At 43.8% G+C, this 15231-nt stretch overlaps 1 protein-coding gene across 2 annotated transcripts in view; it reads right to left on the bottom strand.

Moving 5' to 3' along the window:
* The window catches only part of LOC115172780 (beta/gamma crystallin domain-containing protein 1), a 50629-nt gene that overhangs the window by 12933 nt on the left and 22465 nt on the right, over positions 1-15231 (bottom strand). Inside the window, exons 1-10 of one of the 2 annotated variants that reach the window (XM_029730526.1) lie at positions 13535-13836; positions 9606-11086; positions 7435-8591; positions 4514-7149; positions 3567-3605; positions 3146-3264; positions 2426-2740; positions 1477-1603; positions 1323-1358; positions 344-534 (exon numbers count right to left, since the gene is read on the bottom strand). In XM_029730526.1, coding sequence (XP_029586386.1) covers positions 344-534; positions 1323-1358; positions 1477-1603; positions 2426-2740; positions 3146-3264; positions 3567-3605; positions 4514-7149; positions 7435-8591; positions 9606-11086; positions 13535-13537 — 6104 coding nt within the window. In that variant the 5' untranslated portion in view covers positions 13538-13836. Of the gene's footprint in view, positions 1-343; positions 535-1322; positions 1359-1476; positions 1604-2425; positions 2741-3145; positions 3265-3566; positions 3606-4513; positions 7150-7434; positions 8592-9605; positions 11087-13534; positions 13837-15231 lie in introns of those variants that run through there. The other variant, XM_029730525.1, reaches the window with a different exon arrangement.

The following is a 15231-nucleotide window of genomic DNA, read 5'->3' as shown; positions in this document are numbered from 1 at the left end:
CCAGTGAGGGGCCAAGCCTTGACATACCCACAACTAGTTCATTCATCAAAACCCAGGCCTTTCGCTCACTTACCGATAAGTGTGAAAGTGAAAATAGCAAAAATATTTCTGACACACACCTGAACCATATAGCTCTACCTCCTGCGCTTAGATTTACCATTGCTTTAAGTTTGTTAAAATAAAGCCCAGAGGGTGATGTTAGAACGGATCTGACCCAATACAGTATAAAATGAATAGACCGTTAATCTGTTTTATGGCAGGTCAATATGGGCAGAGGAGGGGTCATTCCATTACAATACTATTCCCTACTGTATGTCAGCTGAGATCAACCACAAGTACTTACAGTCCACGAAGGATCTTGATGGATCCCACAGAACACAACGTCTTCCTTCTGACTGGATTACCTTCTGCCTCCTCCTCCACCACCTCCTCCGCCCCCCCCTCTTCCTCCTCTCCTCCCTCTCTGAAGTCGTACACATCATCGTCAATCTCCACACACTCGCCCTCGAAGCACGGCCTCTCGTACACCAGAGCCTGAAGGAGAGAGAAGGGTTAAAGTTGAGGCTGATGTGCTGAGGTGGGCAAAGTGCTCTTGTCCATACCTGTCCACATCCCAGGGAAGCATGCTCCTCATACCACAGATTCCACCCCCCTACCGCCCTGTACCTCTGGACAGAACATTTCTCAACTGCCTGTCTGACAGTGCAATATTGAGCCCAGAGGGCTAGGTGGTACTTTTCCTAAACCATCAATCAATTGTTTATTTTAATGGTTAAACAAATGTTCAGCAGATATTGAGCCAAACTGCTACATTATTAGCCCCTTGAAACCTATGAAATGCGCTTGCATATTTCTACATTTTAGACCTCATCTGGTCTGCCAGAATGTCCTAAACAAACAGCTACTGGCAACCACAACCCAGCATGCAGAGACAACACACTTTTGTGCTATGCGCCCATAGATCTGCCAGGGCACACATAGTTCTCTCACTAGTCACTAGTCAATCCACCTGAAACAACAGGCCTGTTGGTCTGTTTCACAATTAACAGATTTTATAAGGCAGAGGACTTAGGATGACAGCTGTGCTATAATAATATGTCGTCCCATCATATCACAGCTAGTCTTCAGCCATGTCACCAGAAAAAAGGCAGGCATTTGGATATTATGAGGTTTTGTTGTAAGAGGCTTCTGCAGTTGTTAAAAGTTCCCACTGTCATTCACAGACTGTTTTTAATTTTGTTTAATCCTTAAACGTTGATGTAAATATGAATGGTCATGGGAATAGCTATAAAAACAGAATAATTCAAAGAGGGGAAGCATACCTTTACTTCATTAGGATGCTCCACCTTTATCCCACCCTGTAAGAGATGGAAAACCACACAGGCCTTTAGCATCATGGAGATAAAACAGTAGAATATACAGTAAGGGGACAGTGTTTTTAAAAAGATAATTAAGAATGACATAATGATCCAGTACCATTTTGAGTGTTTTCAGCGATCCGATGAAGGGCTGAGGGAATGCCCAGGCCTCTGGACAGGGGTACTCGCCCGCCTCCAACACCGATAAGAGACCCCCAAACCCTGGGTCACCATACACCAGCCAGCTATGGGATAGCGACAAGGGCCACACACACACAAACAAAGATTAGACACTTGTACAAGACACTAAAATCCCACCCTTGTTCTTCAGCTGTCATGTAAATATTAACTTTAAAACACATCCAAATACGATTTCAGGGCATTAGCACTATGATTTGACAACATACCTAAGACAGACAGACATGAGCAGATTCACTAAACTATGTTCAAAATAATCAACATACACTGTTAGCACCTTTCTTTCTATCTAGAGCCTAAAAGAGTTATTCGGCTGTTCCCATTTGATAAACCTTTGAGGAACCCTTTTCGGTTCCAGGTAGAAACCCTTTGGGTTCCATTTAGAACCCTTCCACAGAGGGTTCTACATGGAACTCAAAAATGTTCTACCAGGAACCAAAAAGGGTTCTCCTATAGGGACAGTCGAAGACCCTTTTGGAACCCTTTTTTTGGAACCCTTTTTTTTCTAAGAGTGTAGCAGCACCAATGTACTGTCTACAAAAAACAACATGTTTGTGACTGAGATAACATTTCCTAACAGCAAATTATGTCATACCAACAAACACATGCAGGCCAGCCTGAATTCCAATGAGAAAAGTGAAGAAAGATCAGCCTCCATGACAAGAGTTGCTAAAAATAACGCATACACACTATAGTGAGTGAAAATGCAAAATGATATTTTGCACACTGTATCATCCATTTCAACATGCTTTTGAACAATAGCAAGCCTGCTGGGGAAAGTATAGTATATTGAATTTAATTTAATAATGAAGCAAATTCTTTACTAAGATTTGAACCTACAACCTTGTTAGAATGAAGGTAGAACTTACACTCCAGAGTGGACCTTGATGGAGCCGGTATTCTGTATGTTCCCGTAAGAGCAGATCTCAATAGTGTCATCGCAGAAGGATGTCATTCTCCCCAGACCATTCACTTCAGTGAACAGGTCAATCCGAGGTAGACTGTAGTCCCTCACTGCCAGGCGGATAGATCCGATGACCATGGGTGAGGTTGGCACAGGCAGACCCATGTGATCCAGTGCCCCTGGCGTCACCTCCTCTGCCCACACATTGACCAGCTCCATGGGCCCCTCCTCCAGGGCGATGGTCCGCCCCTGGAACCCTGGCTTCTCATACAGCAGCCAGCTACAGGGACAGGATGTGATGACACACTGAGAGGCATGTTCCTAACATGTCACAAAATATTGAGTTGCTGTCATGCGTCTTTAACATGAGACATGAATCAATTAATAATGTAATACAGGATTGTGACAAGTTAAAAATGTAAGATTTGTATGAAATAAAGCATTAATTTATGAAATACAGAGTGAGGGAATGAGGAATGAAGTTTGTCCCACAGCCACAAAGTCATAGCTTATTTCTACAATATATCTTCTTAAAATGTGATTTTAAACCTAACCTTAACCACACTACTAACCTTATGCGTAACCTTAAATTAAGACCAAAAAGCAACAACCAAAAACGTACGATATAGACAATTCTTACTTTGTGGCTGTGGTAACCAGTGACAATCACAACAAATAGTCTTACCATCCCCTGATGACCCTGACTGAGATGACAGGAGACAGCTTCATCACGGAGGCATCCTCCACGTCCCCAAACACCTCGTAGGCCTCTCCTCCAAACTGAGCCTGCTCATGGAGCACTATCTACAACAGGATGTAGAGATTTACAGTAAGTACAGCTCATGGTCATTACAACATGTGACACTTGGTGATTGTATCATTGTCAATTGCAATTTCTGATACAACAGACTGAGTTGAATACTGCAGATGTTGTTTTATGAAATATCTTTCCAGATAATCACCATAAAATATCAAAAGTATATGAGAATAAATAATGTAGAACTCCCCAACACACAACTAGTTGTAGACCTTGCATCGTATCGTGTTACTATAAAACACTGAACGGTGGATACAGTATTTTGTTTTGAATGTAAAGTCAATCATACCTTCCCAGGCCGTTTGTGGAACCCTCTCACTTCTGGAATCTGAAAAGGAAAAGAAAGCATGCTGACTTTCATTTTCCTCTGAGGGACTGGGGGGTGGAAAAGCACAAGTATCCTGTGTATTTTCTGTACTCCCGGCAGAACACTGGACTGCCTCCAGATAGAAATAACTCAACAAAAGACTACCAGTTATACATTTGCCAGCTTAAGAACATCAATAGTTAGCAGCCTACACGCCATGTACTGTACATTAGTGTGTAAGAGCAAACCAACATTGGTCTACACACGCACTGCTTGCTGGGCAGAAAGTAAGATAGCAGTCATGTAAACAAAACAACATGAGAGAAGTAGGCTTATTTGCAGGTTTATGTGTCTGGTCTGAGCATTAAAATGTATGCACAAATGGAGTGGTTCTGGCGAAGGTGTATATAAACGTTTATTGAAGAATGCCTCTTCTTGTCTTTACTTGCAAACAATTCATGACTTGTTTCTAAGAGCCATAACTTGTAAACGTCTAGAACTTGTTATTGAACTTCGACATTCCAAAAGACAAAGCTGGACCTGATTTGATTTAGTGGCGTGTTGCCATGGAGATACTTTAGATGCCTGTATAAAGTGAACAGGTTCTGAAGTATCTGCTCAGCCCATTAAACAATGCCCTGCAGGTCAGAACTCATTCAGTTGTAAAACTGAATCCTCTGTTTCCAGGAGTAAAGCAGTACTGAGAGAATATGAGAGACTCGGGCAGGTAGAGACAACCATAGTTATGTCTCAATCATGCAATTTTAATCTCTATGGAAAAGAAAACATATTTCTCAATCTAGTACAAAGTACCTGTGTATAGAGATTTTAGATGGATAAATAAAATAACATAGATACATACAGTACAGTAATGATGGAAAAGCCCAAACTGTCAGTTGGCTTCATGCAGTCTTGTCTGAGACTCTTACCTTAGGGTTGGCAGCAGGAACACCATTCAGAGGGGCCTGTGGGATGTGGTTGGTGGCTGGATGAAGTCCTAAGGTAAGTCCCTTTAGTCCAGTACCGTGACCTAAGCCCATTACAGGGCTAGTCATTGTACTCTGTGTAGCACTACTCTGTGAAGATCCTTTGTCTGTCCTGAGATACTGCTCCAGGGGATCTGGCAGCTTTAGCTCAGTGAACAAGGGGAGAGGAGGAGGTGAGGAGGGACTGATTATTGACTCACCAGTTGCAACCACACCCATACTCAGGCCCGGATTCATACCTCTCCAACCCGCCCTTTCTGGCACTGTGCCCTGGGTGGTAGGAGAGGGAGGAGCACCCTTAGAGACTGAGGAGGAAGGATCCCCTTTGTTCCTTCTGGAAGTCCTGGGGGAGCTCAATAGGTTGGAGAGTAGGGACGTCCTTCCTAGCCGTGACGTGAGCTGACCGGTTTCTTCCCCTTGCTCCTCTTTCTTCTCTACTTCCCTCTTCACCTCTACCTTAATTTCCACCTCTCCATCTTTCCCATCTGTTTGACACCCTGGTTTTCTCCGGGCTCTAGATGGAGACTGGAGGGCTTTGAAGAGAAGACTGTCCTCTGCATTAGCCCTTCTTGTCTGTGTCTTCTCCTCCCTGGCCTGTTTCTTTATCAACATGGCCGGGGTTTCTTTATCCTTTGTCCTCTTTTTCAGGCCAAACTGGAAGCCATCAGTGTCAAAAGGGTTCTCGAAGCGGTCCTCCTTGATGGCGGGCAGGGCAAAGGGGGGCGAGGAGGTCTTGGCATGGTCGTGGTGCCTCTTGGGGGGCAGGGGAAAGGGGGTGCCCAGTTCCTTAATGCTCCTGATGAAGTCATCCACGTTGTCAGTCTCAGCCAGACTCTCATCCTCGCTGGCTGAACAGTCCAGCCTTCTCTTGGTCTCCCTCTTCTGCTCCTGTTTGGAGCCGCGCTCCACGTTCAGCCAGCTGGACGGAGATTCCTGTTTCAGAGGGAGAGGTTTAGGGGGAGAGGGGAGCTTCAGAGAAGTTGGCAGCTGAAGAGGCAGCTCAGCCTTGGGGTTTGCTTTTGTCGTTTTAGGGGGTTCTTTGAGGACCAAGACCTTCTTCTCCTGAGCTTTTGTTCTTATGGATTTTGAGTCCTGTTTTGTGTCTAATATCTTAGTCGCTCCTTCGCTGGGTCTTTCTTCTTGTTTTGTCACTTTCTCCTTCTGATCTTTTGTAGTTATAATCTTTGATTCCTGTTTTGCATCCATCTTAGTAACTGTGCTCTTAGTTGCCGCCTCACCCCGTTTGTCCTCTTTGTTTTCTTTGTGTGGCCCGCTATGTGCATCTGCCAAATTCTGTGTCAGTGAAGGAAGCTCTTTGTTCAGTTGGACTTCACCATTTTTAATTGGTTTCAGAACAATCGCAGCCTCTGTTATAATGTCGGAGACCTTCACTGGCTCTCCCCCCTTCTGTACTTCAGTCTCTTTCCCAGACTTTATGGATATATCAGAAACTATGCCATTACGAATAGGTACTATATCAGGGGTTTGAGCATTAGCTAGTTTCTTAGATTTTTCCTCTGAGCCAAAGAGAGTTGACTGTGTTGCTGTATCTTGACTCTCTCTTCTTTCAACCACAGTGGATGCGTTTTTGGGTGAGCTATCCTTTGCTCCATCCAGGCCATGTTCCACAGGCTGATTCGTATTGGATATCCCTTCCCCAGCACTAAGTATGAGCTTCTCTGAAGCTGTAGAAGCATTTTCATTATACTCATCACTTTTCTGATTAGCTTGGGTCTCAGTGTCAGTATGAATGTGGTCAGTCAATTCAGGCTTGGTGGATGTATATATTACTTCCTCATGGGTAGGTGTGCTTGAGGCAGACACAATGAGGCTTGGTTCAGTTGGGCGTTTCTCCAGGACTACACTTGGGATTACAGGACCCATCTGCTGCAGTGGTGTATTGGTTAAGGCTTCTACATAGTTGTGGTCACTCTCTGTCTCGGATGAGAGATCTGGGTATGGTTTGGTTTGTTGTTCCTTTGTAATACAGGTCGTTTTGACTGATGTAGATTTTTTTGGTGCATTTTCAGATTTTGTATGCAGTTTTGTTTCAGGTGTACTACTACTGCTCCTGTCCTCTAGTGATTTCTTTGTTCCAGTGACTGCTGGTTCATCTATTTGATAATTTACAAACAGTTGCTGGTGTGTTGCTGGTGTGGTTTGTTGATCATCTATTTGAGAGTTATCTGTGACCAGTGACACATGATCTTGTATGGATTTAGATTGTGTTTCAGAGTTCATAGTTTGCTCGGATTTCTTGAGGGGCTTGCTGGGCTTGCCTTTAGGGGGGGTTATCTGACGGAACATTGCACGCTTGCTAGCCACAGTCACAGAATCACTTGGATCTTTCACTGGACTTTTCAAACTCAGTGGTGAAGCCTTCCTAGAATCATCAGCAGTCATGTCCGTGGTGTGTGATGTGATGTTACTCTTCTTCTTAAGTCCAAGGGAGGTGGGTTTCTCTGGCTTGGTTGGTAACAGTGAGGGAGGGGTGGGTGTGTCCCCGTCATCACGGGGAGTGCTCTTATTGGAGGCCTGTTGGGGCAGGTTTGTTTGCAAAGGGCAGGGCAGCTTGCTTCCTGTTGGTGATACAATAGTTAGTCAGACAGTTAGTATTATTTATGTATAACAGTTTTTTGGTTAGTTTTCATAATGCATTGCAAAATGAGAGCTATCCCTCTCTCTTAAATATGTGACATTTACAATTCCTCTTGTCCATCAAAGAAATTAAACCATTGGATAATTCTGAAACATTACCACTTCTAAACACATATCTAAAACGTGTTAGCTAGACAGGGGCTATGAATAACCGACAGAATCTTATCAATATCCCATGTTCAAAATCCATGACATGTTTGTCTTACCCTTCTCAGGTTCAGTGGTCATTGTCTCATCTGGGGGCCTTTCCTCTGGGCTGGGAAGCTCCTGCTGCTTTGGGCTGGTTGGTGTGGAAGGCCTACTACTGACAACTGATGCTCTCTCAGTGGTTTTGGTAGTTTTACTCCCTGTGTCGATGGTTTGGAGTTTGCCATCTTTCATCTTTCTGACCAGAGACAAAGAGTTGTCTGGGGCTTTGGGTAACCGGCTCTTTGGTATCATGCTGCTGTTGGTGCTGTCTGGGCGTGTGGGAGCCTGCTTTTTGACATCTTTGGTTTCACTTGTTTTGGCTATGTCAGTCGTGTTGTCCTCAGGGTCTTTCTCCATCCCATTGAACAGGTTTACCTTATCTGAGTTCACAGGTGACATGTCTGGTTCTTTAGTAGGTGATGCCTCTTCTGACGTAACAGGCCCTGGAGTTGGTTTCCCCCCTGAACCCACTTCATTCACCTCCTCGGTGATAGGCTTTTTGTCTGTTTTAATCATTAAATGTTTAGGTTTAGGGATCTTCTGGGGTTTGGAACCAAGCACAGGTAGAGACACAGCCACTGAAACATCAACCACTGAGGTTGTGCCTGGTGACAGTGGAGGTTTTGATACAGCTTCTGTCTGTGACTTTTTGGGAATTTTCGACTTGGGGCTGTCGGTGACCTCTGTTTTTCCTGCGGTGGGTTGATCCTTTAATGTAGGTGACATAACCTCTGTTTTCTCACCGCCATCTTTAGGTGTCCTTTGTGATGAAGCCCCACTAGAAATCCCTGCCTTGCCACCATCTTTGAGACCCTTTCCCTTAGCCATGCCCAGGACAGCTTTGGACTTGGGTCCAACCGGAGGAGGTGGGCACTTTGACCGACTGGCTACATTGCCTACTTTGTCACCTGGTTTAGACGGGGCGACCTGGGTCGTCCCCTGACATCTAACCCTTGAACCTCCTGTGTTGGGCTGTGTTTTACGTCCTGGCATAGTTGTGTTTGGAGAGGCCTCATCCAGCTCTGGGGTTGGGGACGTTGGGGAACTGTCTACAGCCTTGGGGTCATGGTGTCTTCGATCAGAGTCTGTACCCTTGGTTATCTCTCCAGCAGTGATGATACAGTCATTGTTTGGTTCCTTGAGGTCTACATTAACTTGTTTGAGGCTTGGCGAGCTGTTTAGAAAAGAGAGAAAATGTGTGATTAACTTTGAGGACAGGAGGGTAAAATCATTTTGTGTGCAGAACAAACTTGTCACCACAAACAGGTGTTGTTGTTTAACTACATTGATATGGTACTTCATTTATACCAACCATTATAAAACCAAATAAACATGTAATTCAGATAAGGAAAACAGCCTTTAGCAATACGTGCAAAGTGAAACTGAAATAAATCTTTCTGCACTGAGTAGCTTGACCAAACAGATTGTAAAAAACTGCTCTCACTTAAAACTTCCAGCAATGCAGAACATCCCCTCAGGTATCAGTAGAACAATAAATCCATGAAGAGTCTTGGATGAATTCCAAGCATTTTCAAATTGATTCCATAAAGATATACATTTTAATCTAAAAAACAGGCTACATCACATTAATATGATACAACAAAAAACATGCCTTGTTGCATTACTATGTCTGAAAGATATGTGGATATCAGAATAGTGTGCCTTACATTTGTCAGCCTTGTACTGAGTCTACTCATTAAACCCTTTAGTCAAACAAAGTGACTAGTTGCTTCTGCCATTAGTCATCATTCAAGATGGAAATAATGCCTGGAGTAAATCTCCATTTTGATTGAAATAAAACAGTTAATTTGAACAACTGACTTAACAATTTAAGGAAGTCTACTGACTGGGTTGTAAAGACTAACTGTGCACACAGTATTTTGTGACAATCACATAGGAAGATACAGTATTGTTGCATAGTCGATGACCTATAGTAGTACTATCAGTAATCATGTAGTCCAAGTAAAGTATACAGTAAGTAATGTGACATTTTAATGACGCAGGAGTTTTTCAGCTGTACTAAGAACTGCTGTTATTGTTCTCCTCTGGTACAAATAGGCACAGCTCAGGTGTTTTTTTTTCTTTCTCTCTCTCAATCTCTCAGTCTCTCTCTCAATCTCTCTCTCTCACTTTAGGATCAAAGCACTCTTTACAAAGACCAAAGAAAATGTAAAATAAAGATACTTACAGTTTCACCTCTGACTTCTGAGGAATCTTTGAAGCCAAGTCTGCGATGTCATTCTTTTCTAGCTCTGTTTTTGTCTGCTCGTCCCCGTCAAAACTGGGCTCAGGGCTCACATACACCTTCTTAAGGAAAATCTTCTCACTGCGGGACAGTTTCACACTCCTGCGCTTTTCCTCTTTGCTCAGGGTCATCTGGTACTCTAGAGGGGTGCTGCTCTCTGAGTCTGTGCCTGGACTGTTCGCCTCTGGCTGGGCTTTGTTTGTTGTTTTGGACTCCTTGGAGTCTGGTGCTGTGGATACAGCCATCTTTGGCTTTGGCTCTCTGCCACTGGCCTCTGCTGCTGATACTGCTGAAGGAGTTAGAGTGGCCAGGACACCTGCAGTATCAGGGTACTCCACAGGGGCCACAGTCATAGGTATGGCCAGGACTGGATGCAAGTTTGCACTCTTCCTCTTTCCCTTCCTCTCCCCCTCCTCTTCTCCCAGGTGTGTTTCCACCCACAAGGCTTTATGTAGCTTCACTGGTGAGTCCTGCATCGTCCCCTCCTCTCCCCCATGTAATGTGGTCTGTGTGGGGGGAGCTGTTTCAGCCGAGCTGCTGCTGGTGGATTTCAGAGCCCTCCTCCTGTTTTTCTTCCCCATGGCTGGGCTGTCCTCCCCCTCCTCTCCCTCTGGCTGGGGATCTGAGGAGGACGGGGTGCGGGATTGAGAGCCTACAGTCACTCCCACCAGGTAACTCCCCTTCCCTCCAACAGATGTTTTCAGGGAGGTCTTTTTAGACTCTGTGACCAGAGGTGTGAAGTCAGTCTTAAGGTGAGATTGGGAGAGCTCAAATGACCTGAGGGTGTTTTGGACCACTGGGCTGCCCGACCCCTCTCTGTCTTTCACAGTGGTTTGTTCCAGATGTACCTGCAGCCTCCTGCTCGCCTCTCCCACTACGACCTCAGTGGAGCTGAGCTCTGGGACTTGGTCTGCTCCGGTGGAGGACAAGTTCGTGGGAGTCAGATTCCAAGAATTCCTGTCTGCCTCTCCGTCTGACTCTGCCTCGGCCCGGCTCGCCTGCACCTCCCTCACGCTGCCACGACCGCTGCTGTCGCTGCCTGCAAACAAAAGGTCCCCTCCGTCCACCACCACCAGAGAGGCTAGGCTGGAGGTACCAGGGCTGGAGCTGGTACTGAACACCGATCCCTCCTCCTGGAGCTCTGACAAACTTTCCTGCACTGGCCCAGCTCCGGCTTCCACTACCTCCCCCTCTCTCCGGGTGGTGGTGGGGGTCCTTTGCCAGTCTTCCTGTGGAGGTTGGTGGGGGGAGAAAGGAGAACCAGGGGACTGGGGGGAGACGGGAGAACCAGGGGACTGGGGGGAGACGGGTGAGCCAGGACCCAGCCAAGATCCATCCTCTGAGTCTGCTGAGAGTGAACCGCTCCGGCTCTTCTTCTTCATGGAAAAAAAACTGCCGATGCGGTTCAACACTCTGTCTGAGCTCTTGGAGGTACAGAGTAAAAAAAACAGAAAGATAAATACCCAGATGGAGAACAGACACACCTGTTGGTTTTGGCACAGCTATACAAATAACCACAGACGTTAGTTCCCATCTCACTTTTTTTCAGTCTTGATATAAAGCAGGGTTCTCCAATCCTATTCCTGGAGAGCCACTGTCCAGTAGGTTTTCACTCCAACCCTTATCTAGCACACCTGATTGTAATAATTAGCTGGTTGACAAGCTGAATCAGGTTAGTTACAACTGGGGTTTGAACGAAGACCTACAGGGGGGTAGCACTCCAGGAACACGTTTTGGAGAGCCCTGATATGAGATGTGCTCAATGATGTAGTACATTTACATAGAATAGATTAATTCTCTGAATAATGCATTAACCTTAAATCCTTAACATCTTCAACTATTACTTCTAAGATTAGGTAAATATTCGGTCACACTTTATTTGGATAGTTCTTCTGTAGATGCTCTACAGATGGTCATACTATCAACAAATTATCTGATAATCAACTGACTAACTATTGATAAGCAACTGCCTGCTATGGTTACGGTTAGGGTAAGGTTTGGAATAAAGGTAAGGGTTAAGGTTAGGGCTAGTGTTAGGGTAAGGGTTAGTGTTAGGGTTAAATTTGTAGGTAGTAAGTTGAAATGTAACTGATAGTCTATAGTATATAGCATTCTTGTCAAAATCAAACTGGCCAAGCTGAATGGTATAGATCAGTGTTTCCCAACTCTGGTCCTCAAGTACCCCCCAACAGCACACATTTTTGTTGTAGCCACCGGACAAAACCACCTGATTCAACTTGTCAAGTACTTGATGATTAGTTGACAAGTAGAATCAGGTGTGCTTGTCCAGAGTTGGGAAACACTGGTGTAGATGTCTCTCTGGTAACAGCCAGGTAGAAAAAGGATCAAACTGCTACAGCACCTGGGCAATGACCATAGAGATCCTATTAAAGTCATTTTCGAATGGCTAATTCTATGGTATTGACAACATTAGGCAGACCTCGGGAGACTGAAAAGATTTGCCGTGGGTCCTCAGATCCTCAAAAGGATCTACAGCTGCACCATCGAGAGCATCCTGACAGATTGCATCACTGTCTGGTGTGGCAACTGCTCAGCCTCCGACCCCAAGGCACTACAGAGGGTAGTGCGACATGGCCCAGTACATCACTGGGGCCAAGCTTCCTGCCATCCAGGACCTCTATACCAGGCGGTGTCAGAGGAAGAACCTAAAAATTGTCAAAGACTCCAGCCACCCTAGTCATAGACTGTTCTCTCTGCTACCGCATGGCAAGCGATACTGGAGTGCCAAGTCTAGGTCCAAGAGGCTTCTAAACAGCTCCTACCCCCAAGCCATAAGACTCCTGAACATCTAATCAAATGGCTACCCAGACTATTTGCGTTGACCCCCCCTCCCCTTCTTTTACACCGCTGCTACTCTCTGTTGTTATCATCTATGCACAGTCACTTTAATAACTCTACCTGCATGTACATATTACCTCAACTAACCGGTGCCCCCGCACATTGACCCTGTGCCGGTACCCCCCCGTGTATAGTCTCGCTATTGTTATTTCACTGCTGCTCTTTAATGACTTGTTATTTTTATTTTGTATTCTTATCCGTACTTTTTTATACTGCATTGTTGGTTAGGGGCTCTTAAGTAAGCATTTCACTGTAAGGTCTACACCTGTTGTATTTGGCGCATGTGACTAATACAATTTCCCACAAGTCAGTATCCACAGGTTTTGAATCCCACTGCCGGACACGTCGAATGAGAACCAACGAGGCAAACAAGGAATGTGAGGATCACCAAATAATACTAGTTTTCTATAAGATCTATTGGATTACATACCATACCTAGAAGCAAACACAACAATGTACCTACCGTATGTCCATGTCTTATTCAATCTATACAGTGGGAATCATAAGTATTCACCCCCTTAGATTTTTTCAAATTTTGTTGTGCTACAAAGTGGGATTGAAATAGATTTAATTGTGATTTTTTTTGTCATTGATCTGCACAAAATACTCTATAATGTCAAAGTGAAAAGAAAGTTCTATCCAGCCATGACGCACACTGCCTATATGCGCATGGAACAAGACTGTCCTAATGTTTTTTTGGTGTCTGTATACTTTGTATTCTGTCATTTCATTTATTTTCATTGATTTAGCCAGGATAGTCTATTTAGCCAGGATAGCCACTGTTCTCCAGGGAGTCCAGGATCCATAGAATCAATAAAAACATACACATCACATAAAGGCTGTCTAAACAAAAACACAGTACACACAGTAGTATACATACACAGTAGCATACATACAAAAGCCCAGCACACTCTGTTTGTCCGTTTCCTACTATAGTACAGGCTGGAAGAGTATACAGAACATCATAACTAAAGATAACACACACAAACACTTAAAATGAAACCGCTACATACCATTTTAGCGATACTTGCTGGATTTTAGCCTGTAGATTTATTTTCCTTACAGTCCCGGCATAATAACCATATCCTGCACCAATAGCAAATCAGGTGCAAAAAGTGAATGTATATCAGCTTCTAACTTCCTGCTAAGCTGCTTGGTTGAAGATAACAATATACAATTACTAAGCTGGGATAAAAGTCAATGCCGCCAAATACAATAAGTATTTATTTCTACCTTCACAGACAGATAGAGAGACAGAGAGTGTGTGATATCCGTGTGTATCTATATCTGTCTAGCCCTGAGTAGACTTGTATCAAACAAACTAAGGTACATTGCTTCAGGGCATAATTCCACTTCTATCACAGGTGCAGCATAAAGGCTATTGTGAAAGAGCTTTCACATAAAAAAAACCCACATGAACTAATTATCCAATGAGAATATATGGACACGGATGTCTGACTAACATCTCCACCCTTCTTCCCTCAATCAAACTGGGGCAAGTCAGTAGCCCCGGGACATCTTTATCAATATCATAATACAGTGGAAAAGACAAGGGGAAAAAAACATATATTTTGGTTGTACCCAACACAATATGTACATTTGCTAATCATTGCATGATTTAGCTGTGTACAGTGCGAATGGTTCGACCAACTCTGACACACGAAAGGATGTAAATTTTTGCCCTTTCGTGCCTATAACTGGCATGAGTTGAATGACTTGCTGTTGTTGTTTCATATGGACCTGTGCACATCCTTCTTCAGTAATAGAAACAGACTCTGGATCTCCACAGGACTTTCACCTATTAAAAATCCTGTTGAAACAGAGCTGATTGTTCTTTTGTTTCTAAATGGCCTCAGACCTTTCAGGAAACACATGACAGGTACAGGCACAAACTTAGTGGTTAATGTGTTCAAGTTCATGTTCCAAATTGTATGCCTAGCTTAGAAATTCTTAATTTTAATGAATAAAATAAAAGACACAGGATCCTATTCTTTCTACTCCAGTAACAAAGTTTCCAGGGAAACATCATTCTTCTTGAACGGATTAATGTACTCAATTACGTATTTGTGAAAGCTGGATTGATATCAATAGAACATAGATAGTGAATCCTACCCCATTAATAATAATAATTCATAATTCATAACTACTATAATATACAGTGCACATGTTGGACAACAGGTTGGACAAGTAGGTGCCAATGGAGAATAACACAGGAAGAAATTCAGTCCTAACATATCATTTCTACCATCCCATCTCACCTACGATATCTATGATGTTATGTAATACAGGTTTAGGATTCTAATTTGATCACTCTTTTGGTGTTGAGAATTTTCCTGCATCGCAGGAAATGCAGATTAGTTAAATAATTGATATACATTCACTGTAAGCCCACACTAGCACATGATTATATTAACAGTATAGTGACAATATAGGTCAAATTCAGATACTGCATCTGTAGGTGGGCATATATTATACCCTTCAACCCTAATGATTGGTATACAACTTTAAGAGGCATCCTGATAAACGTCTCTTACATTTATCTTAATGCCCCAAGGCATTGAAGAAATGATCATATAGATCGGTATTCAAAACCTAAATATTGCATAATACGAAGCTATAAACTGACTCAAACTTTTATTGAGGGGTCTGTCTGAAGAATCTGAACTGCTGTACTGTTTATGTACATATCGCGGTGCGTGTTGGGATAGCA

This window comes from Salmo trutta, chromosome 33 (genome assembly GCF_901001165.1).
Source record: "Salmo trutta chromosome 33, fSalTru1.1, whole genome shotgun sequence".
Taxonomy (NCBI): Eukaryota; Metazoa; Chordata; class Actinopteri; order Salmoniformes; family Salmonidae; genus Salmo; species Salmo trutta.
The sequence above is the reverse complement of the archived record's forward strand: the minus strand, read 5'-3'. Positions and strand labels throughout refer to the sequence as shown.